At 47.6% G+C, this 24,559-nt stretch overlaps 1 protein-coding gene across 1 annotated transcript in view; it reads right to left on the reverse strand.

Annotated features, from left to right (window-relative positions):
* fads6 (fatty acid desaturase 6) overlaps positions 1 to 18,570 on the reverse strand; it is a 108,665-nt gene extending 90,095 nt beyond the window's left edge. The window contains exon 1 of the mRNA XM_038777959.1: positions 18,351 to 18,570. Coding sequence (XP_038633887.1) covers positions 18,351 to 18,504 — 154 coding nt within the window. The 5' untranslated portion in view covers positions 18,505 to 18,570. The remainder of the gene's footprint in view (positions 1 to 18,350) is intronic.
* Between the last annotated feature and the right edge of the window lie 5,989 nt (positions 18,571 to 24,559).

Below are 24,559 nucleotides of genomic sequence, written 5' to 3' on the forward strand. Positions count from 1 at the left end.
TAAGTACATGGGAAGAAAAGAAAATACATAATCGGGCAACACAAGGTACACAATGTAACTACATAAGCACTGGCATCGGATGAGTGCTAATGAGGTCAGTCCATAACAACGGTAACAATGGGGAAGAAGCTATTTTTGATTCTGGTTGTGCGTGTTCTCAGACTTCTGTATCTCCTGCCCGATGGAAGAAGTTGGAAGAGTGAGTAAGCTGGATGAGAGGGGTCTTTGATTATGCTATCCGCTTTCCCCAGGCGGGAGGTACAGATGAAGTCAATGGATGGTGTCATGTTATTCACCCTGGGGTAACACGGACTGCAACCGAATGCAGTTGTACTTGAAAGTAGACTCCAAACTTTGATGTTAGCTCAATACGCTTTATTGAACTTGTTAAGCAGTGCACACAGTTCGCTGTGGGTTTGACACTCTACTAATCTGAGCGTGCTTACTATAACTAACTAGACCAAACTAGCTCTGAGCCACGTGTAGAAGGTGCTGACTAATATATACACCCTGACTGTCACTACTGATGTCACCAGTGGAAAGAGACAGAGTGTTGATGCCTTGTGTGTTTTATAGTGGGAGAGCACCTTCTAGTATTCTGCATGATGATTGGTTGTGCTCTGTCCTGTGTGTTGATTGGCTGTACTGGGTGTCTGTCACTGCCTGTCTGTATCTCATTATGTGCATGAGTGCATATTATGACAGATGGGAGGCAGGTTTGTGTGATGGACTGGGCTGTGTTCATGACTCTCTGAAGTTTCTTGCGGTCCTGGGCCGAGCAGTTGCCATAACAGGCTGTGATGCAGCCAGATAAGATGCTTTCTGTGGTGCATCTGTAAACGTTGGTAAGAGTTAATGTGGACATGCCGAATTTCCTTGGTCTCCTGAGGAAGTAGAGGCGCTGTTGTGATTTCTTTGTGGTAGCGACGACGTGGGTGGACCAGGAGAGATTTTTGGAGATGTGCACTTCTAGGAATTTGAAACTGCTCATGTCCGTGAGAGTACCCTTTAAGAAATGGGTGTTTAAGAGATGTACCTTTAAGAAATAGAGCTGCACATGTTACTGGGGTGATGCCAGAGTACGGGTGGAGCTGAGATCCAGTTCTGCTTTTTTTTCGTTTCAGTTTGAGAGAGCTTGGGTTTGTCTGTGTTTTTCAGTGAACTGAATCTGAAGTTAAAAGTGAGCTGCACTGCTGTTGATCTCTGCCATCAAAAGACTATCTATGGATCATTTGGGTGAACTCAGAATTGTAAAAAGGTCTCAGTATTGAATATAAATCTAATGTGATCCTGTTTGAAGGTTTGTTAAGTCTTTTGGATGTTAAAAAGACAGCATACAGGTTATTTAATGTTGTATTCTTTGGGGGGTGTATTTGATTTACCGATTGCTAAGATATTCACTGTTTGTTTCAAAAAGGTTACCTTGAGTTCATAGAATAAACATTGTTTTGTTTTAAAACCCACTGGTCCATGTCTGCTGTACCATACCTGTAGAGTGAGCCGTGTGCTCCCCATACCACAATCTATTAAAAGTTGTGGGTCAGGTGAACTCCATGATACACTTTGGGATTCTCTAAACCCTGGCCCATAATAAATTGGGGGCTCGTCCGGGATAAAAGTCTATCTATTGGATTGGCTTAGTGAACTTAAAGACAGTGAGGGGTGAGCATATTGTGGTTGCTTTTCAGGTGTGTTTTTTAGTTTAAGTGGGGAGAGTGTTGTGGACAATATCTCTTTCAGAGGCTAAGAAGTTTTTGGGGGTAGAGACAGTCACACACAGTACCTTATGGACAGAGACTAAAAGCAGACTGTTAGATTTGGCAAAACATTGCAGTTAACGTTACCTGACAAAATGCGAAAAGGTGAGGTAATTATGGCGGTGGCGAAGCATTTAAAGTTGCCTGAGATATAGTTTGACTCATTGGAAATGGCAAAAATTCAGTTGCAAATTAAACAAATGAAACAGGAGAAAGAATTAAACCAGCTTGAATACCAAAGAGAGAGAGTGGAAAGAGAAAGACAGAGAGTGGAAAAGAAAGAGAGAAAGAGGAAAAAGAAAAGGAGAGAGAAGAAAGGAGAAAAGAAAGAATAGCTCTAGCAGAACAAAAAGAAAGAGAAAGAGAGATACAGATCAAGGAAAAAGATAACGAGAGTTTGAACTTCAGAAAATGGCCATGAAACATGACAGTCAGTTAAAATCAGCAGACGTAAAGGGAAACGTACAGTTGCATGAGAGCGATGAGGATAGTGAGAGAGTGTCAAAGTCGGAGGCTTGCAGGGAATCTATTTAAATATGACCAAGCATTGCCAAGGTTTGATCAGAAGGAGGGAGAAGCCTTTTTCATTTCATTTGAGAAGGTAACTAAACAAATGAAATGGCCACAGGACATGTGGGTATTACTGATTCAAACAAAGATGGTCGGTAGAGCCAGTAAAGTAATTGCATCATTACCGGAGGAGGTATCTGGGACGTATGAGGTGAAAATATCCACCTTAGGTGCATATGAACTAGTGCCTGAAGCCTACAGACAAAGGTTTAGATAGTTAAGGAAAGAATTTGGTCAAACATACATGGAGTTTGAAAGCCTCAGAGTAATTTTGATAGGTGGATAAGAGCTTTGAAAATAGACCAAACGTATGAAGCTCTCAAAGAAATTATACTTTTGGAGGAATTTAAAAATTCAACTCCTGATGTAATGAGAACTCATGTGGAAGTGCCGAGGGTTAAAACTGTGAGGTTAGCAGCAGAAATGGTGGGTTATGAATTAGTTCGTAAATCAAAGTTTGCTTTCCAACATCAGTTTCAGCCGGTGAGGGATAGAAACTGGGGACGTGAGAAATACTCAAGTGGTAAAGGTAAAGGTGATCTGATGGGAGATAATAAGGAGAGTGTACCTCAGATTAAAAAAGAAATCCAGGAGGGTGGAAGAGACATGAAAAGTTTCAAATATTTTCACTGTAATAAACTAGGCCATGTAAAGTCACAGTGTTGGTGGTTGAAGAAAAGCACTGGGAAGGCTGATGTGGTAAAACAGGATAAGACAGTGGGGTTTGTTAAAGTGGGAAAGGAAAGCCCAAGTGAAGCGAAGGAAGTGCAAAAGATTGTACAGCGTGATCAAGAGGTGATTGATAATAAGGTGCCAGATGTCTTTAAAGACATCTTTAAAGGGGGTAAAGTTTACTCATGTGTATCAGGAGGAGCAGGTAAAGAAGTCACAATTTTAAGAGATACAGGAGCTAGTCAATCTTTAATGGTAAGAGATGAGGAGTTATGTAGTTTGAAAAGAATGTTGCCAGAAAAGGTGGTAATATGTGGAATTCAGGGTGAGAGGAGAAGTGTTCCATTATATAAGGTAAGGTTGGAAAGTCCAGTGAAGTAGTAGTAGGAGTAATAGAGAAACTATCTTGTCCAGGAATACAGTTTATCTTGGGTAATGATATAGCGGGATCGCAAGTAGCAGTGATGCCTACTGTGGTTGATAAACCAATGGAAAATCGGACAGCTGAAATGCAATTATCAGAAACAATTTTTGATCAGATGGTTGAAAAAGAACAAGAACAGGTGGAGGATAGAACATAGAACATAGAACATTACAGCGCAGTACGGGCCCTTCGGCCCTCGATGTTGCGCCGACCTGTGAAACCATCTGAAGCCTATCTGACCTACACTATTCCATTTTCATTCATATGTCTATCCAGTGACCACTTAAATGCCCTTAAAGTTGGCGAGTCTACTACTGTTGCAGGCAGGGCGTTCCACACCCCTACTACTCTCTGAGTAAAGAAACTGCCTCTGACATCTGTCCTATATCTATCACCCCTCAATTTAAAGCTATGTCCCCTCGTGTTGGTCATCACCATCCAAGGAAAAAGACTCTCACTGTCCACCCTATCTAACCCTCTGACTATCTTATATGTCTCTATTAAGTCACCTCTCATCCTTCTCCTCTCTAACGAAAACAACCTCAACTCCCTGAGCCTTTCCTCGTAAGACCTTCCCTCCATACCAGGCAACTACCTAGTAAATATCCTCTGAACCCTTTCCAAAGCTTCCACATCCTTCCTATAATGTGGTGACCAGAACTGCACGCAGTACTCCAGGTGCGGCCGCACCAGAGTTATGTACAGCTGCAGCATGACCTTGTGGTTCCGAAACTCAATCCCCCTGCTTATAAAGGCTAGCACACCATATGCCTTCTTAACAGCCCTATTAACCTGGGTGGCAACTTTCAGGGATTTATGTACCTGGATGCCAAGATCTCTCTGTTCATCTACACTACCAAGAATCTTGCCATTAGCCCAGTACTCTGCATTCCTGTTACTCCTTCCAAAGTGAACCACCTCACATTTTTCCGCATTAAACTCCATCTGCCACCTCTCAGCCCAGCTCTGCAGCTTATCTATGTCCCTCTGTATCCTATAACATCCTTCAGCACTATCCACAACTCCACCGACCTTCGTGTCATCTGCAAATTTACTAACCCATCCTTCTACACCCTCTTCCAGGTCATTTATAAAAATGACAAACAGCAGTGGCCCCAAAACAGATCCTTGCGGTACACCACTAGTAACTGAACTCCAGGATGAACATTTGCCATCAACCACCACCCTCTGTCTTCTTTCAGCTAGCCAATTACAGATCCAAACCGCTAAATCACCTTCAATTCCATACTTCCTTATTTTCTGCAATAGCCTACCGTGGGGAACCTTATCAAACGCCTTACTGAAATCCATATACACCACATCAACAGCTTTACCCTGATCCACCTGTTTGGTCACCTTCTCAAAAAACTCAATAAGGGTTGTGAGGCATGACCTACCCTTCACAAAACCGTGTTGACTATCGCTAATCAACTTGTTCTTTTCAAGATGATTATAAACCCTATCTCTTATAACCTTTTCCAACATTTTACCCACAACCGAAGTAAGGCTCACAGGTCTATAATTACCAGGGTTGTCTCTACTCCCCTTCTTGAACAAGGGGACAACATTTGCTATCCTCCAGTCTTCCGGCACTATTCCTGTTGACAAAGACGACATAAAGATCAAGGACAAAGGCTCTGCAATCTCCTCCCTAGCTTCCCAGAGAATCCTAGGATAAATCCCATCTGGCCCAGGGGACTTATCTATTTTGACATTTTCCAAAATTGCTAACACCTCCTCCTTTTGAACCTCAATTCCATCTAGCCTGGTCGACTGAACCTGAGTGTTCTCCTCGACAACATTGTCTTTCTCCAGTGTAAACACTGACGAAAAATATCCATTCAACGCTTCCCCTATCTCCTCTGATTCCGCACACAACTTTCCACTACTATCCTTGATTGGCCCTAATCTTACTCTAGTCATTCTTTTGTTCCTGATATACCTTTAGAAAGCCTTAGGGTTTTCCTTGATCCTATCCGCCAACGACTTTTCGTGTCCTCTCCTCGCTCTTCTTAACTCTCCCTTTAGGTCCTTCCTGGCTAACTTGTAACTCTCAAGTGCCCTAACTGAGCCTTCATGTCTCATCCTAACATAAGCCTTCTTCTTCCTCTTGACAAGTGCTTCAACTTCCTTAGTAAACCACGGTTCTCTTGCTCGACAACTTCCTCCCTGCCTGACAGGTACATACTTATCAAGGACACGCAGTAGCTGTTCCTTGAAAAAGCTCCACATTTCGATTGTACCCATCCCCTGCAGTTTCCTTCCCCATCCTATACATCCTAAATCTTGCTGAATAGCATCATAATTGCCTTTCCCCCAGCTATAATTCTTGCCTTGCAGTATATACCTATCCCTGCTCATTGCTAAAGTAAACATAACCGAATTGTGATCACTATCACCAAAGTGCTCACCTACATCTAAATCTAACACCTGGCCGGGTTCATTACCCAGTACCAAATCCAATGTGGCCTCGCCCCTTGTTGGCCTGTCTACATACTGTGTCAGAAAACCCTCCTGCACACACTGCACAAAAACTGACCCATCTATAGTACTCGAACTATAGTAGTTCCAGTCAATATCTGGAAAGTTAAAGTCCCCCATAACAACTACCCTGTTACTCTCGCTCCTGTCGAGAATGAGGCGGATATTTTTAGTTCAGGAAAATTGGTGGAGTTACAACAAAAAGATATAGAATTAAAACGGATGTATCAGAAAGCATATACGGAAGAGGAATCTAAGTGTTTCCCAGAGTGTTATTACTGTAAAAGTAATGTCTTGATGAGAAAATGGGGACCTTTACATATGCAGGCGGATGAAAAGTGAGCAGAAGTTTATCAAGTAGTATTGCCGGTAAGGTATAGAAAGGAGGTGTTGTGAGTTGCACATGAGGTACCAGTCGGAGGTCATCAGGGGATAAGGAAAACTCGAACTAAAATCCAGAAACATTTTTATTGGCCTGGACTACATAAAGATGTCGTTAAATTTTGTGAATCATGTCACACATGCCAAGTGATAGGGAAACCTCAAGCAGTGATAAAACCAGCGCCCTTAATACCATTCCAGCATTTGAGGAACCTTTTACAAGGGTCCTAATTGATTGTGTAGGACCGCTTCCTAAAACAAAAAGTGCAAATCAATATCTTTTGACGATAATGAATGTGTCTACTGGGTTTCCAGAGGCCATTCCAGTATGTAATATTACAGCTAAGAAGATTGTGGAGGAGTTACTTAAATTCTTTACTCGATATGGACTACCCATAGAAATACAATCGGATCAAGAATCAAATTTTACCTCAAGGTTATTCAAAGAAGTTATGGATAGCTTAGGAATAAAACAATTTAAATCAACTGCGTACCATCCAGAATCGCAGGGAGTGTTAGAAAGGTGGCATCAGACATTAAAGACAATGTTGAGGGCGTATTGTCACAATTATCCAGAGGATTGGGACAAAGGAATTCCATTCGTACTGTTTGCAATTAGGGATGCATCTAATGAGTCAACCAAATTTAGTCCTTTTAAACTAATTTTTGGTCATGAGGTAAGAGGACCACTTAAATTGATTAAGGAAAAATTGGTGAGTGAGAAATCGGAAATTACATTATTGGATTACGTGTTAAATTTTAGGGAACGATTAAATAGAGCAGATGAATTGGCTAGACAACATTTAAAAGTTGCACAAAATCTGATGAAACGGGTTGCGGACAAGAAATCCACAGTTCGTAGTTTTGTCAGTGGGGATAAAGTTTTAGTGTTGCTACCAGTGGTAGGTGAACCTTTAAAAGCTAGGTTTTGTGGACCTTATCAGATTGAAAGGAAATTAAGTGAGATGAATTATGTGGAAAAAACAGCAGATAGAAGGAAGACTCACCGAGTGTGTCATGTGAATATGCTTAAAAGGTACTTTGACAGGGAAGGAGAGAAAAAGGAGGAGGTCTTAATGATTCTAACTCAAAGTGACGAACCAAATCCAGATGACTGTGAATTTGACATCCCTCAAATTAAATTGGAAAACAACGATATTCTTAAAAATTGGGATAAATTGTTGAGTTATCTTCCAGAGGAGAAACAAACTGACCTGAAAGAGTTATTGATATCACATGGGCAAGTTTGTGGAGATAAATTGGGAAGTACTAAAATGGCTATACATGATGTAGATGTGGGAAATGCTGTTCCAATCAAACAACATCCATACAGACTTAACCCTTCAAAATTGGCACAGGTTAACAAGGAGATTGAAAGTATGCTTAAAAATGGCATAATTGAAGTGGGTTGCAGCCAATGGAGCTCACCCATAGTGATGGTACCTAAACCAGACGGTACCCAATGGTTGTATGTGGACTATAGAAAGGGGAATGCAGTTACAAGAATGGACTCTTATCCGATCCCACGTTTGGAGGATTGCATTGAGAAAGTGGGACAGTCTGCTTTTATTTCCAAATTGGATTTACTTAAAGGTTACTGGCAGGTACCTTTATCTGAAAGGGTGAAGGAGATTTCAGCTTTTGTGACTCCAGACGGTATGTACCAATTCAAAGTTATGCCATTTGGCATGAAAAACGCCCCAGCCACATTTCAACGGTTAACTAACAAAATTGTTTCAGGATTACCCAATTGTGCGGTATACATTGGGGGTGAGGTGTCACGCGAGAGAACCCTTTAAGAAATGAATGTTTAAGAAATGTACCTTTAAGAAAAGGAGCTGCTCATGTTACTGGAGTGATGTCAGAGTATGGGTAGAGCTGAGCTCCAGTTCTGCTTTTTTAGTTTCAGTTTGAGAGAGCTTGGGTTTGTCTTTGTTTTTCAGTGAGCTGAATCTGAAGTTAAAAGTGAGCTGCACTGCTGTTGATCTCTGCCATCAAAAGACTATCGATGGATCATTTGGGTGAACTCGGAATTGTAAAAAGGTCTCAGTATTGAATATAAATCTAATGTGCTCCTGTTTGAAGGTTTGTTAAGTCTTTTGGATGTTAAAAAGACAGCATACAGGTTATTTGGTGTTGTATTCTTTAGGGGGTGTATTTAATTTACTGGTTGCTAAGATATTCACTGCTTGTTTCAAAAAGGTTAACTTGAGTTCATAGAATAAACTTTGCTTTGTTTTAAAACCCACTGGTCCATGTCTGTTGTACCATACCTGTAGAGTGGGCCGTGTGCTCCCCATACCACAATCTATTAAAAGTGGTGGGTCAGGTGAACTCCATGATACACTTTGGGATTCTCTAAACCCTGGCCCAGAAGGCCAATCATTTCCACCTCGGCCCCGTTGATGCTGCCAGGGATGTGTACAGTACTTTGCTTCCTCGTCCTCCTTCTGTGAGATCTTCACCCCCGTCCCTCCCTCTCTGACCCCTCCACTCCCCGTCCCTCCCTCTGTGACCCCCTCCACTCCCCGTCCCTCCCTCTGCGACCCCCTCCACTCTGTCTCTCCCTCTGTGACCCCTCCACTAACCGTCCCTCCCTCTGTGACCCCTCCACTCTCTGTCTCTCCCTCTGTGACCCCCTCCACTCCCCCTCCCTCCCTCTGTGACCCCTTCACTCCCTGTCCCTCCCTCTCTGACCCCTCCACTCTGTCTCCCTCTGCGACCCCCTCCACTCCCCGTCTCTCCCTCTGTGACACCTCCACTCCCCGTCCCTCCCTCTGTGACCCCTCCACTCCCTGTCTCTCCCTCTGTGACCCCTCCACTCCCCGTCCCTCCCTCTGTGACACCTCCACTCCCCCTCCCTCCCTCTGTGACCCCTCCATCCCGTCCCTCCCTCTGTGACACCTCCACTCCCCCTCCCTCCCTCTGTGACCCCTCCACTCCCCCTCCCTCCCTCTGTGACCCCTCCATCCCGTCCCTCCCTCTGTGACACCTCCACTCCCCGTCCCTCCCTCTGTGACCCCTCCATCCCGTCCCTCCCTCTGTGACACCTCCACTCCCAGTCCCTCCCTCTGTGACCCCTCCATCCCGTCCCTCCCTCTGTGACACCTCCACTCCCCGTCCCTCCCTCTGTGACCCCTCCACTCCCCGTCCCTCCCTCTGTGACACCTCCACTCCCCCTCCCTCCCTCTGTGACCCCTCTACTCTCCGTCCCTCCCTATGTGACCCCTCCTTTCCGTCCCTCCCTCTGCGACCCCTCCACTCCCCGTCTCTCCCTCTGTGACCCCTCCACTCCCCGTCCCTCCCTCTGTGACCCCTCCACTCTCCTTCCCTCCCTCTGTGACCCCTCCACTCTCCGTCCCTCCCTATGTGACCCCTCCTCTCCGTCCCTCCCTCTGTGACCCCTCCACACCCCGTCCCTCCCACTATGACCCCTGCACTCCCCGTCCCTCCCTCTGTGACCCCTCCACTCTCCGTCCCTCCCTCTGTGACCCCTCCACTCTCCGTCCCTCCCTCTGTGACCCCTCCACCCCGTCCCTCCCTCTGTGACCCCTCCATTCCCCATCCCTCCCTCTGTGACCCCTCCATTCCCCGTCCCTCCCTCTGTGACCCCTCCATTCCCCGTCCCTCCCTCTGTGACCCCTCCATTCCCCGTCCCTCCCTCTGTGACCCTACCACTCTCCGTCCCTCCCTCTGTGACCCCTCCACTCTCCGTCCCTCCCTCTGTGACCCCTCCATTCCCCGTCCCTCCCTCTGTGACCCCTCCATTCCCCGTCCCTCCCTCTGTGACCCCTCCACTCCCCGTCCCTCCCTCTGTGACCCCTCCACTCTCTGTCTCTTACTCCTTTGGCAATTACTCGTCCTTTGAGATTTTCACATTGTTCCATCACTCTGACCACCTCGTTCTTTACCACACTCTCAAGTATTATGACAATGACTCACTGACAGATTCTAACTGGTTTCCTATCCCAGCCTTAGCACCGAGTGACTTCTCATCACCAGTTCCACAGGACTGGAATAGCCCTGGTCAATGTCACAAATCACTTCATGCGTGTAGGTGACAAAGATAAACTTTCTGTCCGAGTCCTTCTCAACTTGTCCTCAGCCTCAGACACGGTTGCCCAAACCCAGGGTGACTAATCTCAGGGAATACAAACAGGCAGGGGTTGTGAGAGGTGGGCTTCAGCTGGTTGGAAGGGGGGTGGGGTTGTGGCAGTCCTGGTGAACTTGTCAGAAGGGGCAGGCCAGAGCAATGCAAATGTACACATGAATATTGAGCCTGCGCAATATTTCATGGGCTGAGACACAGATAAACAGTATCCCAGTAACATACAACCCAGGACACGTTATGATCGCCTGAATGGTTCTGTAAAAGTCCGGATGTCCACCGCACTTTCCACAGCATCCTCCTCCAATGCCTCTCCACTATTGTCCAACTGGGTGGGAATTCTCAGCTGCTTCCATCCTTAGCTACCTTGTAGATCGGCTCGTCATGTAACAATGTGACCAGGCGGGCCCTCACAGGGAGCTAAGCAGGATTACCCGGACCTTGGTTTAGTTAATAAATCTCCTGTTTGTTGAAAGTCCCTTGTGCAGTCCTTGATTTGATGGACCACGCAGAATTACATAGTGTCAGGGCTGGCAGTACGGCACATGGACTTGGAAACATTGACCCACTTGCCTTCGATGAGAGCTTGGTGGACAATTGGGACAGGTTCAAGCCGGAATGGATCATCGTGTGTAATGTCTGAACAAGCCAGAGAGCTACAAGCCGATACTCTGCTGAACGTAGCAGGCACTACAGCAATCGGCAAGTTCAGATTGTTTAAATTTGATTTGGAAGAACATAAAGAGGACTCTGAAATTGTCCCACAGAAATTTGAAGAAATAAGTTCCCTGCTTAAAACCCTAATTTTAGATGCCACATATTCCATTCTACTAATCATAAACCATTCAAATCCAGTCCTTTGTGGATACGCTAAAGGTCTTTGTAGAAATATATGCATTTGGAAGGGCCGTACTGTGGCACAGTGGTTAGCACTGCTGCCTCACGGTGTTGAGGACGTGGGTTCGATCCCGGTCCCAGGTCACTCTCCGTGTGGAGTTTGAATATTCTCCCCGCGTCTACGTGGGTTTCGCCCCCCATAACCCAAAGATGTGCAGAGTGGGTGAATTGGCCACGTTAAATTGCCCTTAATTGGAAAAAACAGAATATGTGCCTTTGGAAGATTTACTGAGGAATTTGTTGGAGACCGGTTGGTCAGTGGTGACTGAAATAGAAGGACTTGACTTTATTTAGAAATGTGCATTTTAAACAAGCAGTCCGAGTGATTGAACAAAGAATTCCAATAACAAACAGTCTGGTTTTGGGGAAGACAGAAGTACGTGAAGTACAGGGGGGTAGGGGAGCAGGGGTGCCCTGCCTGTGTGCATAATTGCTGAACAATCTGTAGTGATCTCTATATGTGCATAAGGGATTAATGTGTAATCAGTAGCTGATCACTAAAGGGCCGGACCAACAGGGGTATAAAAACAACCACATTGTGCCTCTCTCTCTTTTGGATGTACTGTGACCAGGACAGGAGTATCAGATTAGCTCAGATGGTTATTGTAGTTACGCATAGTTACTGTAGTTAGATCTTGTTGACCTTATCGCTAGTATCAATGTTAAAGTAAAGAACTCACGCAATTATTGTTATAGTTACTCAATAAACCTTTGGTTACTACTGGACGAGTTTGAGTCTTCTTCATCAAGATTCAGAAGACCTCATCAGCAACCAAGGTTTGTGTAGCACATATTACACTTAAGTGTATAAAAACACAGAAAGAAGTATAATAAAAGATGATACAGGAGTGTAATAAAAGACAATCTGAAACATTGCATGAGGATTTTTGGAGTGGTCAATGACAAGGCAGCTGAACAGCTACTTGGTGGACTCCAGTGGTGGTCAGTATTTACGCAATAGGTGTCACCTGTTGCCAGTAGCCTAGCCACCACAGGCAGCTGATTACTCAGATTGACCGTTTTTCCTGGACTTCAGGCCCCACACACCTCTGACCCGGGACACTGTTTGAGTCCTGCGTAGCAAGTCCAAGTCCTTCACACCTTCATCCTACCCTTCAGCAACATCATCCAAAATCACAGCGTTAGCTTTCACACATATGGTGACGATACCCAAGCTCTGCCTCACCACCACCTCTGCCAATCCCTCCGCTCTCTCAAAATGATCAGACTGGTTAACTGACGTCTGGTACTGGATGTGCAGGAATTTCCTCTAATGAAGTTCTGGGAAGACTGAAGCTATTGTTTTTGGTTTCTGCTCCAAATTCGTTCCCAGGCTACCAACTCCATCCCTCCCTCTGGCAACTGTCTGAGTCTGAACCAATCCCTTCACAACCCTGTGACCCTGAGCTGGGCCTCCGACCACATATTTACACCATCACTAAGATTGCCTATTCCTCCCACATTACCTGACTTTGCCCTCTGTCCCTGTCTCAGCCCATCCGCTGCTGAACCCTCCCTCGTGAAGGTGTGGTCTCGCGACTCGATCAGCCTCCCACATCCCGCCCGCTCAGTAGACTTCAGCTCATCCAGAACTCTGCTGCCCAAATCTTTTTTTTATAAATGTTTTTTATTCAGTTTTCATGTTTTATATTGAACAAATTACAAATTGTTAGAGAGAGAAAAAAAAACACGCAAAAATTAACATATATATTTACAGGTGAGCATCTTCGTAGTAATAACTGTGGCCTCCCCCTCTTTGCCGGCATACATATTTTACATTCCCCAACATGTTTATTGGCATTTATTTAGTTTGGTTTTGGGCCTTAGCTAGCCAACAAACCCCCGTAACGAGCCCGTAGCCCCCCCCCCCTCCCCGCCGGCTACCTTCCCCCGACTATTCTTCCTCTTGTACGTTGGCCACAAACAGGTCCCGGAACAATTGCATGAATGGCTCCCACGTTCTGTGGAAGCCGTCGTCCGACCCTCGGATGGCGAATTTGATTTTCTCCATTTGGAGAGAATCCGAGAGGTCGGACAGCCAGTCTGCAGCTCTGGGCGGTGCTGCTGACCGCCAGCCAAACAGGATTCTACGGCGGGCGATCAGGGAGGCAAAGGCAAGGGCGTCCGCCCTCCTCCCCAGGAATAGATCTGGCTGGTCTGAAACCCCGAAGACCGCCACTATCGGGCATGGCTCCACCCTCACCCCCACCACTTTGGACATGGCCTCGAAGAAGGCTGTCCAGTACTCCACAAGTCTGGGGCAAGACCAGAACATGTGGGCGTGGTTGGCCGGGCCTCTTTGGCACCGCTCACATCTGTCCTCCACCTCCGGGAAGAACCTACTCATACGGTTTCTCGTTAAGTGGGCTCTATGTACCACTTTTAGTTGCGTCAGGCTGAGCCTTGCGCACGTGGAGGTGGAGTTGACCCTATGCAGTGCTTTGCTCCAGAGTCCCCACCCTATCTCCATCCCCAGGTCGTCCTCCCATTTCCTTCTTGTTGCATCCAGTACGGTGTCATCCCTATCTACCAGTCGGCCATACATGTCACTACAGTTCCCTTTCTCTAGGATACTTGCGTCCAGTAGGTCTTCCAGTAGTGTCTGTCGTGGCGGTTGTGGGTACGTCCTTGTCTCCTTTCGTAGGAAGTTTTTGAGCTGCAGGTACCGTAGCTCGTTCCCCCCAGCTAGCTGAAATTTCTCTGTCAGTTCGTCCAGTGTTGCGATCCTGTCGTCCGTGTATAGGTCCCTGACTGTCAGTGTCCCCCCGTCCTGTCTCCACCTTTTGAAGGTGGCGTCAGTCAGTGCTGGTTTGAACCTATGGTTGTTGCAGATGGGAGCCTTGTCCGACATTTTGTTCAGGCCAAATTGCTGCCGCAGTTGGTTCCAGGATTGGAGGGTGGCTGTCACCACTGGGCTGCTGGAGTGTTTTTTGGGTGGGGATGGGAGTGCTGCCGTGGCGAGGGCCCGGAGGGAGGTCCCCATGCAGGAGGCCTCCTCCGCACGCACCCACTCGGCTTCTGGCTCCTGGATCCATCCCCTTACTCGCTCGGCTGTTGCCGCCCAGTGGTAGAATTGTAGATTCGGGAGGGCTAGCCCCCCCCTGGATTTTGTTTTCTGTAGGACCTTCTTTGGGATCCTAGCATTTTTACCCCCCCCCCATACGAACGCCATGATAAGTTTGTCCAGCGCTATGAAGAAGGCCTTGGGGATGTAGATCGGAATGGATCTAAACAGGAAGAGGAACCTGGGCAATACGTTCATTTTGATCGTCTGGACTCTCCCCGCGAGGGAGAGCGGGAGTGTGTTCCATCTTTGCAGGTCCTTTTTTACTTCCTCCGCCAGGCTGGTGAGGTTCCATTTGTGGATCCCTTTCCAGTCATGGGCTATTTGGATCCCCAGGTAGCGGAATTTATGTCGGGCTTGTTTGAACGGCAGCCCCTTTAGTGCTGCCCCCCCCCCCCCCCCCCCCCCCCCCCCCCCCCCCTTGCTGGTGTGCTGGGAAGATCTCGCTTTTGCTCATGTTGAGTTTGTAGCCCGAGAAGGCTCCAAACTCTTTCAGGAGCGCGATGATTCCGTCCATGCTGCTTTGTGGGTCTGAGATGTAGAGGAGCAGATCATCCGCATAGAGTGAGACTCTGTGCTCTCTGCCTCCCCTTCGGATCCCCCTCCAATTTTTTGCTGCCCTGAGCGCAATTGCTAGCGGTTCGATTGCTAGTGCGAACAGCAGTGGGGACAGTGGGCATCCTTGTCTGGTGCCCCTGTGCAGATGGAAGTATTGGGAGTTGGTATTGTTGGTCCGTACACTCGCCATGGGGGCGTTGTATAGGAGTTTTACCCACGCGGTGAACCCTGTTCCAAGCCCGAACCGCTCCAGTACCTCTATGAGGTATTTCCATTCGACTCTGTCGAAGGCCTTTTCTGCGTCCAGGGAGACGATCACCTCTTGTGTTCTCTCCCCGGAGGGGGTCATTATCACGTTCAGCAGGCGCCTGATGTTCGAGGTGAGCTGTCTACCTTTGACGAAGCCCGTCTGGTCCTCTGTGACCACCTCAGGTACACAGTCTTCTAGCCTTTTGGCTAGGATTTTGGCCAGTATTTTGGCGTCTGCGTTCAGCAGAGATATGGGTCTGTATGACCCACATTCTGTTGGGTCTTTGTCTTTCTTAGGTATCAGCGAGATTGAGGCCTGTGCTAACGTGGGTGGCAGTGTGCCCCTAGCTAGCGAGTCTGTGAACATCTCCCGCAGGCCAGCGCTGTCGCAAATTTTTTGTAGAAGTCCGCCGGGAATCCGTCCGGTCCCGGCGCCTTCCCCATCTGCATGGAGCTGATACTGTCCATGATCTCTCCCAGTTCTAGTGGTGCTTCCAGGTCCCGTTTCCTTCCCTCTCCCACGACTGGTATGACCAGTCCATCAAGGAACCGGTTCATCCCAGCCTTCCCTGTTGGGGGCTCTGAGGTGTACAGCTCTTGGTAGAAGGCCTTGAAGGTTTTGTTAATCCTCTCTGGTTCTGTTTCCAACATGCCTCTGGTACCCCTGATTTGCCCAATTTCTCTGGTGGCTGCCTGCTTTCTCAGCTGGTGTGCCAACAGGCGGCTGGCTTTGTCTCCGTGTTCGTACAGGGTCCCGCGTGCCTGGAGCTGCCCAAATCTTAACTCACAGCGAGTCTTGTCCAGCCACATCCACAAATGACGCAAACGTCCAAATCTCTCCATCTCTTCATCCCTTCTCCATCTTGCAACAAACTCCGGCCCCTTCAAGATCTCTGTGTTCCTCCAGCACCAGACTCCTGTGAAGCCTACCATTACTCGTTATGTTTCCTGCAATATTGGGCAAAGGGTCTGGAACCCCCTCCTTAAATCTTCACATTTCATAATCGTCTTCAGCACTACTACCTCACAGCGCCAGAGACGGGGGTTCAATTCCATCCTTGGGGTGTCTGTGCGGAGTTCGACATTCTTCCCGTGTGTGCGTGGGTTTCCTCCGGGTGCTCCGGTTTCCTCCCACAGTCCAAAGAATGCAGGTTAGGTAGGGTTACAGGGATCATCTTTTTTTTATTGTCACAAGTAGGCTTACATTAACACTGCAATGAAGTTAGTACAGGGGAGTGGGCCTTGGTAGGGTGTTCTTTCAGAGGGCTGGTGCAGACTCGATTGGCCGAATGGCCTGCTTCTGCACTGTAAGAATTCTATGATTCCCCAACTTGGTTAATGTTATTTTGCCTATAGAAGTTGATGAAAATATGACCTGTCTAAATGAGACCCCAGCCTAACAGGCTGACCAGACAGACACATTTGTCACTGGGAATCATTGTCATGTGTACAGATTTCACACGAGTATCACTTAGCCAGAGATTAATTTCACCCTCCTGGCTCCACCCGCCCTGCTCCCTCACACTGCTAGATCGGAGGGGTTTGTTCCTGCAACTCCACAAGTGGCCAGTCTTAGTCTGTGATTCCTGCTATTCAACTGCACAGGCTTCACAATGAACCCAAACCTGCAGGGGTTACTGGATACTGGCAGGAGCAGGAATCCAGTTAGATTTCTCCCCAGCCAGACACACAAGTACTAAAAGCACACCCCACTACTCACAGCTGGCCTCTCACTCCAGAAGGAATACTCTGGGCTGTCCAGCTGTGATCAGCAGCTGAAGGAAATGTTTTGTTACTAATTTATTAACTATGGGAATATTGGCAGTCACTCATTGTTTTGTAACAAAGTACCAAATTCTCATTGACCTTGTAGCTTGGACTGTCCGTTCTCAATGTTACTGAACTCTAACTTCAATAAAATCCTCCTCTGATCTGATTTTGCAATGACAAAATCCCTGTCCAAACATTGCAAGTTAAGAGCGAGAGCCTCCCTGTGACATTCCCCTCTGCGTCCAGTCTTCCTGTGTCAGTTTCTGTAGGTTTAAACTATGGGGCAGCGTAATGGCTAAATGACCGCTCTCCAATTCCAGTGTACACTGACACACACAGAAAGACACAAACACACTAGCATAGTGGCACAGTGCTTAGCACTGCTGCCTCACAGTTCCAGGGTCTCGGGTTCAATTCCGGCCTCGGGTGACTGTGTGGAGTTCGCACTTTCTCCCTGTGTCTGCATGGGTTTCCTGGGGGGGGCGGGGGTGGGTCCGGTTTCCACCCACAGTCCAAAGTTGTACAGGTCAGATGGATTGGCCATGCTGAATTGCCCCTTAGTGTCCAAACGTTAGGTGGGGTTACGGGGATAGAGTGGAGGTGTGGGGTTAAGTAGGGTGCTCTTTCCAAGGGCCGGTGCAGACTCGATGGGCTGAATGGTCTCCTTCTGCACTGTAAATTCTATGATTCACACGCAAACACACATACAGAGAGCCACACACAACGAGATGGCCGCCAAGACATGCACACATACGTATATCAAGATACACACTGAGATGCACATCATGGCACAAACAGAATCAAACATTCAAACAGACATATCATGGAGAGAGACAAACACATTGAGACACTCAAACACACACACATGGGTAGATACCAGACATACAAACCTACAAATATAGCCACACATATAGAAAGACATGGATACACAAACATAGACACATACAAGAAGAAGATATTCAGTACAGTAACAAACATGCAGACACACACACAAGCACAGACACGGAGAGATGGACAGAAACTCACACATAAACGCACACAGATGCGGACACCTACACAACATGTACATATACACTCTGACACACAGATTCATTTACAGACGCAGAGAGAGGTACATACACATGAATATAGCACATACACAGTGCACAGACACAGAGAGACACTGACACACAGAAACACAGACATGCAAAGATATACGGAGGCATGCAGCGACACAGAAACATACACAGATGTATATGACAGAGAGGGAGACATGCAGAGACTCACATACAGAAGTGCACAGAGAGAGAGAGACACACACATACATGTACAAAGATGCACTTCAGGCACTCCCTGAACTTCTCGCCCTCCCTCACATATTCAGACAGAAGCTGAGGGACAGGCAGAGTAGCAGTCACTCTGAGGGCTGTAGCCACTGACCTGCTGGGGTGGTGCTCAGTGCCAGTATGAGACAGGCCCAATCTACCCCGTGCCTCTCCCACCAGCTGCAGCCACGGGTAGTTTTCTGAACAAGGGCTGCCAACTCCTGCATGTGCCTCTCCCCCTCAGTCAGCTCCTCTCCAGGAAACGCCATCTCTACTGCTCAAAGCAAGTTCCAAACTTTGCAACACAGCAGACAGGAGGAGGAGGGGCAGAGGGCGGAGAGAGGGAGGGGAGGGGGGAGGGACAGAGAGAAAGAGAGGGAGGGAGGGATGGAAGGGGAAAGGTGAGAGGGTGGAGGTGAGAACATTTGGGGAAGGAGAGGTCGATATTCCTACTTTGACTAATGAAAGTTGTAGTGATCTCTGTATGTGCATGTACACAATGTGTTAATGTGTAATCAGGGGCAGCACGGTGGCCTAGTGGTTAGCACTGCTGCCTCACGGCGCTGAGGTCCCAGGTTCGATTCCGGCTCTGGGTCACTATCCATATGGAGTTTGCGCATTCTCCCCGTGTCTGCGTGGGTTTGGCCCCCACAACCCAAAGATGTGCAGAGTAGGTGGATTGGCCACGCCAAATTGCCCCTTAATTTGAAAAAATAATTGGGTAATCTAAATTTATTTTTAAAATGTGTAATCAGCAGCACCACATGATCACGAGCGGGCCGGACCAACAGGGGTGTAAAAAGCAACCACATTGTGTCTCCCTCCGTTTCTCTCTCTCTCGTGTGCACTGTGACCAGGACAATATCAGAATAGTTCAGATAGCTAGTGGAGTTACACCACACTAGTTAGATCTTGTTAACCTTATCACTAGTATCAAAGTTAAAGTAAAGAACTCAGGCATTTGTTGTTATAGTTACTCTATAAACCCTTGTTGTTCCTGGACGAGTTCGAGTCTTCTTCATTGAGATTCAGAAGACGTCACCATCAACCAAGGATTGAGTAGCACGAGTTACCTACCACACAGGTACTAAACAAAAGTGTTGTGTTAATCAGGTCTGTCACACAGTAAAACAAGGTTGCCAGATTGGATTAGGATTTGATTTATAGTCACGTGTACCGAGGTACAGTGAAAAGTTTTGTTCTGCGTACAGTCCAGGCACATCACTCCGTACACTCAGGACATACGATAAATACATAAACACAGACACAGACTTTGTACCAGAAAATACCTTGCAGCCTCTGGCTCCGAATTGGTCCAGGTTAATACCACCATTCCATTTCCCATCACAGTCAGTGTGTGAGACACAAGAGCGAGTGCTGGCCCAGTGGGATTAGGATGCTGCCCACGTGGAGGATAAATACTAACACCCACTGCTTCACTCTAGAATGTCTGTGTTTCTAGGAGGGCACTGATTATGGGGCAGTTTTGTGCTTTGAGTCTACTTCTCATTAGAAAGTAGAGTGGGTCTGGGTGGAGAGTGTGGTGTGATTAGACGGTGTAGCAGTCAGCTTGCTGGCTTGCTGGCCCCACAAAAGCTCTCTAGGAGAGCGCTGTTGGCAGAGAGTTAACAGTAGAATCATGGAATCATAGAATTTACAGTGCAGAAGGAGGCCATTCGGCCCATCGAGTCTGCACCGGCTCTTGGAAAGAGCACCCTACCCAAACCCACGCCTCCACCCTATTCCCGCAACCCAGTAAACCCACCTCACCTTTTGTTTGGACTCTAAGGGCAATTTATCATGGTCAATCCACCTAACCCGCGCATCTTTGGACTGTGGGAGAAAACCGGAGTACCCGGAGGAAACCCATGCAGACCCGGGGAGAATGTGCAGACTCCGCACAGACAGTGACCCAAGCCGGGAATCGAACCTGGGACCCGAGAGCTGTGAAGCAACGGTGCTACCCACTATGCTACCGTGCTGCACCCAATACTCCAATAGTATTGCCTGCCTATCAGAAAAAGACCCATTTATTCCAAGTTATTGCTTCCTGTCTGCTAACCAGCTTTCTATCCATCTCAAGACACAACCGTAATCCCCTGCGCTTTAACTTTACATATCAATCTGCTGTGTGAGACCTTGCTGAAAGTCTTCTGAAAGTCTAAATAAACCACATCCAGCGGTTCACCCTGGTCAATACTACTAGTTACATTTTCAAAGAAGTCCAATAGATTTGTCAACTATGTTTTTCCTTTCATAAATACCTGCTGACTTTATCAGATTACACCACTGCTTTCCAAATGCTGTGCTAAGAAATGGATACAGCGCATAGCCACTGTGATGGATGACCTTACATTTCAGTACCTGAGAAAGGGAACTTGAACTTGAAGAGCACTGCTGCTGAGTTGAAGACTTATACGGGAGAAGCAATAAAGATAAAAGGCAACACAATGGTACCTGTAATCAACAGTCTACCCAGCTCCCAGTGATAATAATGACCGTGAAGGACCACATTTTCTCAGTCGTGATTGGTTTAAAGAAATCAAGTTAAAGTTGGCCGAGACTTTTCAAGTGCAGGAATGGCGACTGCTCGATAAGAAAATATGAGAACATCTTCTGCGATGATGTTGTCAAAATCAAAGGGCTACAGGCTGAGAATTATCTGGTACCAGAGGCGGTTTCCAGATTCTTTAGGGCAAGACCCCGGGGCAGCACGGTAGCATAGTGGTTAGCAAAGTTGCTTCACAGCTCCAGGGTGGATTGGCCATGCTAAATTGCCCTTAGTGTCCAAAAAGGTTAGGTGGGTTACTGGGTTACAGGGATAGGGTAGAGGCATGGGCTTAAGTGAGGTGTGTAGTGATCTGCATATCTGTGTATATATACAAGGGGTCAACATAAATGCAATACAACTAAACAATCACTAGAGGGAGCACAGGAGATGTATAAATACAGACAGACAGGAAGTCAGAGGGCACTCTTCACAGAACGGCAGCTCGTGAGCAGGACACAGACAGGCAGCTCAGATATAACATAGTATAAGCGCTGGAGAGAGAACAAACTCATACAAATAAAGCATCTACTTCAACTGTAAGACTACAAGCTTTATTCAGACACAAGGAATAACACAAGGTGCTCTTTCCAAGAGCCAGTGCAGACTCCCTGGGCCGAATGGCCTCCTTCTGCACTGTAAATTCTATGATTCTATGATATGCCTTTCGAGAGAAAGTGGATTCTGAGTTAAACAGGTTGGAAGAACCAGGCATTATCCAGCAGTTCAATTCTCAGAATGGGCAGCACCTATAGTCCCAGTATTGAAACTGGACAAGACCATTTGTATTTGCAGCTATAATAAGCTAACAGTTACCTTGATGAATAAATATCCAATCCCGATAACTGAAGACCTGTATGCAAAGCTGGTATGAGGTTAATCTTACATAAAACTGGATGTTAGTCAAGCGTACCAGTAAATAGAATTAGAGGCTCCCCAGGGATATGGCTCAATAAACACACACAAAAACACACACAATAAACACACACACAGGGGCAGCACGGTAGCATGAAGGGGCAGCACGGTAGCATGGTGGTTAGCATAAATGCTTCACAGCTCCAGGGTCCCAGGTTCGATTCTGGCTTGGGTCACTGTCTGTGTGTAGTCTGCACGTCCTCCCCGTGTGTGCGTGGGTTTCCTCCGGGTGCTCTGGTTTCCTCCCACAGTCCAAAGATGTGCGGGTTAGGTGGATTGGCCATGCTAAATTGCCCGTAGTGTAAGGTTAATGGGGGGATTGTTGGGTTACGGGTATAGGGTGGATACGTGGGTTTGAGTAGGGTGATCATTGCTCGGCACAACATTGAGGGCCGAAGGGCCTGTTCTGTGCTGTACTGTTCTATGTTCTATGTTCTATGTTCTAAAAGCCTATTCGAGTCTGTATGTCTGCCTTTTGCTGTGTCTTCAGCCTGTGCAATATTCCAAAGGACAATAAAGAGTCTGCTACAGGGGCTACCGCGGGTTGTAGTGTGCGTTGATGATGCCCTTATAACTGGATCAACAGAGGCCAAGCATCTGGCAAACGTAGAGGAGGTGTCAAGGAGATTTCAGAGGGCTGGTGTTTGCCTAAAGAAAGAGAAGTGCGGTTTTCCGGTGGCGTTTGCGAGCGGACTGGCCTCGTTGAGAAGGAGCTCCCGCCGGTCAGCGATATTCCGGCCTTCTTCAGGGGTTTCCCCGTTGTCTTTTCAATACGTATTTCTTCAGCCTTCGGGGCCTGAGTGACGGACGGCAGGTTGGGCCGGTTTGGAGCCGGTGAGGAGCCCTGCGGGAGTATCCGGCAGCCGGAGGAGCAGGGGGCATCGAGCCCAAAGTGAGCGGCGGGGGTGGAGCTTGGTACAAGGCCAGACCCGAATCCTGGACACAGTGTAGAGGGGGAACATAGCACATCAGGTGGCCCCGGCTGAAAATGGATGTTTGAGAAGTCCGGGCCCGGGGGAAGAGATTTTTTGATTTTTGAAATTTAAAAAAAATTTTTTTTTACATTTTTAAAAATCTTTTTTAAAATTTTAACATTTTTTATTATTTATTTATTTTAAGACTGAAGAAAGAAGGGGAAAAATAATGAGTCGTTAAAGGATGCCAAAAACAACTGCGAAGAAGGGAGGAAACGTGGGCTCGCTGCCAAAGGAGAGGACCAGTAAAAGCGCTGACAAGATGGCGGATGCTGGACCGCGTGGTGGGGCCGCACTACATACAGTGTAGAAGATGACCGAGGTGATGGCGGTGGAACTGGAAAAGCAGTTTGCAAGGCATATGAAGGTATTGAGGAAGGAGATGGCAGTTGCATTGAAGTCATTGGTGGAGGAGGCAATCGCACCGGTGAGAGTAGCTGTGGCAAAGACATCGGCCGAGGTGAGAGTAGGGCGATAAGATGAAGGAAGTGGAGGAGGCCGTGTCTTGGCACAGCGACCAGCTCACCTCGATGGGGGACGAGCTGCGGAGGGTGGTCGAAGTCAACAGAGGACTCCGAGCAAAGCTTGAGGACCTGGAGAACCGCTCGAGGTGGCACAATCTGAGAATTGTGGGCTTGCCCAAAGGGAACAGGGCTCAAAGCCAACAAAGTACTTCGCAAAGAGGCTGGCAGAGTTGATGGGGGAGACCCGTAGGACCCGGAGGAAACCCACGCACACACGGGGAGAACGTGCAGACTCCGCAGACAGTGACCCAGCGCTGTGAAGCCACAGTGCTGCCCACGTGCTACCGTGCTGCCCACAACATCCTCTGGAAAACTTGTTTGAGGTGAGCGATGTGATCCTCGGGCGTCGTGGACCAGATGATCACGTCATCCACATAGACTCGCACCCCCTCGATGCTCTCCATCATTTGCTCCATTATGCGATGAAATACTTTGGAAGCTGATATGATACCAAAAGGCATGCGGTTGTAGCAATAGTGGCCGAATGGAGTGTTAAACGTGCACAGCTTCCAACTGGACACGTCCAGCTGTATCTGCCAGAACCCACGGGAGGCGTCCAGCTTGGTAAAGGATTTGGCATCAGCCATCTCACAGGTTAACTCTTCACGCTTTAGGATCGGGTAGTGCTCCCGCATGATGTTGCGATTCAGGTCTTTGGTATCAATGCAAATGCGGAGTTCACCAGAGGGCTTCTTGACGCAGACCATGGAGCTGACCCAGTTTGTTGGTTCCGTGACCTTTGAGGTGATACCCTGGTCTTGGAGCTCCCATAGCTGCGTTTTCAGATGATCCTTGAGAGGAGCCGGTACCCGGCGCGGTACATGGATGACTGGGATGGCATTCGGTTTGAGCAATATCTTGTAACGATATGGGAACGTGCCCATTCCATCAAACATGTTGTAGTATTGCGTGAGCGTGTCCTCTATCTCAGCCTGGAGATTTACATTGGGTGAGGCAGTGGCCGGTGTCGAGGACATGGCATGGACGCGCTGGACCAGATTTAGGAGTTGGCATGCGCGAGCAATGAGCAGGGATGCCTTGTCAGGCCAGACAATCTCGAATCATAACGTCACTTTGATTGCCTTGTGAGATATACCTAGCTGACACGATCCACTGGCAGCTATGGCATTGCCATTGTAGTCAAGGAGCTGGCAAGCTGGTGGAAGAATGCTAGGTTGGTCTCGGATGCTGTCGAGGCCCGACTGTGATATGAGGTTTGCAGATGCGCCCGTGTCCAATTTAAATCGGATGCGAGACTGGTTAACCATGACGACAGCACACCACTCGTTGTCAGGATCCACAATGAGGACTGAAAGGCGGTTTGCAGGCACGGTGGAGGCCAGCTTGCACGTGGTGATTATGC

This window comes from Scyliorhinus canicula, chromosome 18 (genome assembly GCF_902713615.1).
Source record: "Scyliorhinus canicula chromosome 18, sScyCan1.1, whole genome shotgun sequence".
In the NCBI taxonomy this organism is placed as follows: domain Eukaryota; kingdom Metazoa; phylum Chordata; class Chondrichthyes; order Carcharhiniformes; family Scyliorhinidae; genus Scyliorhinus; species Scyliorhinus canicula.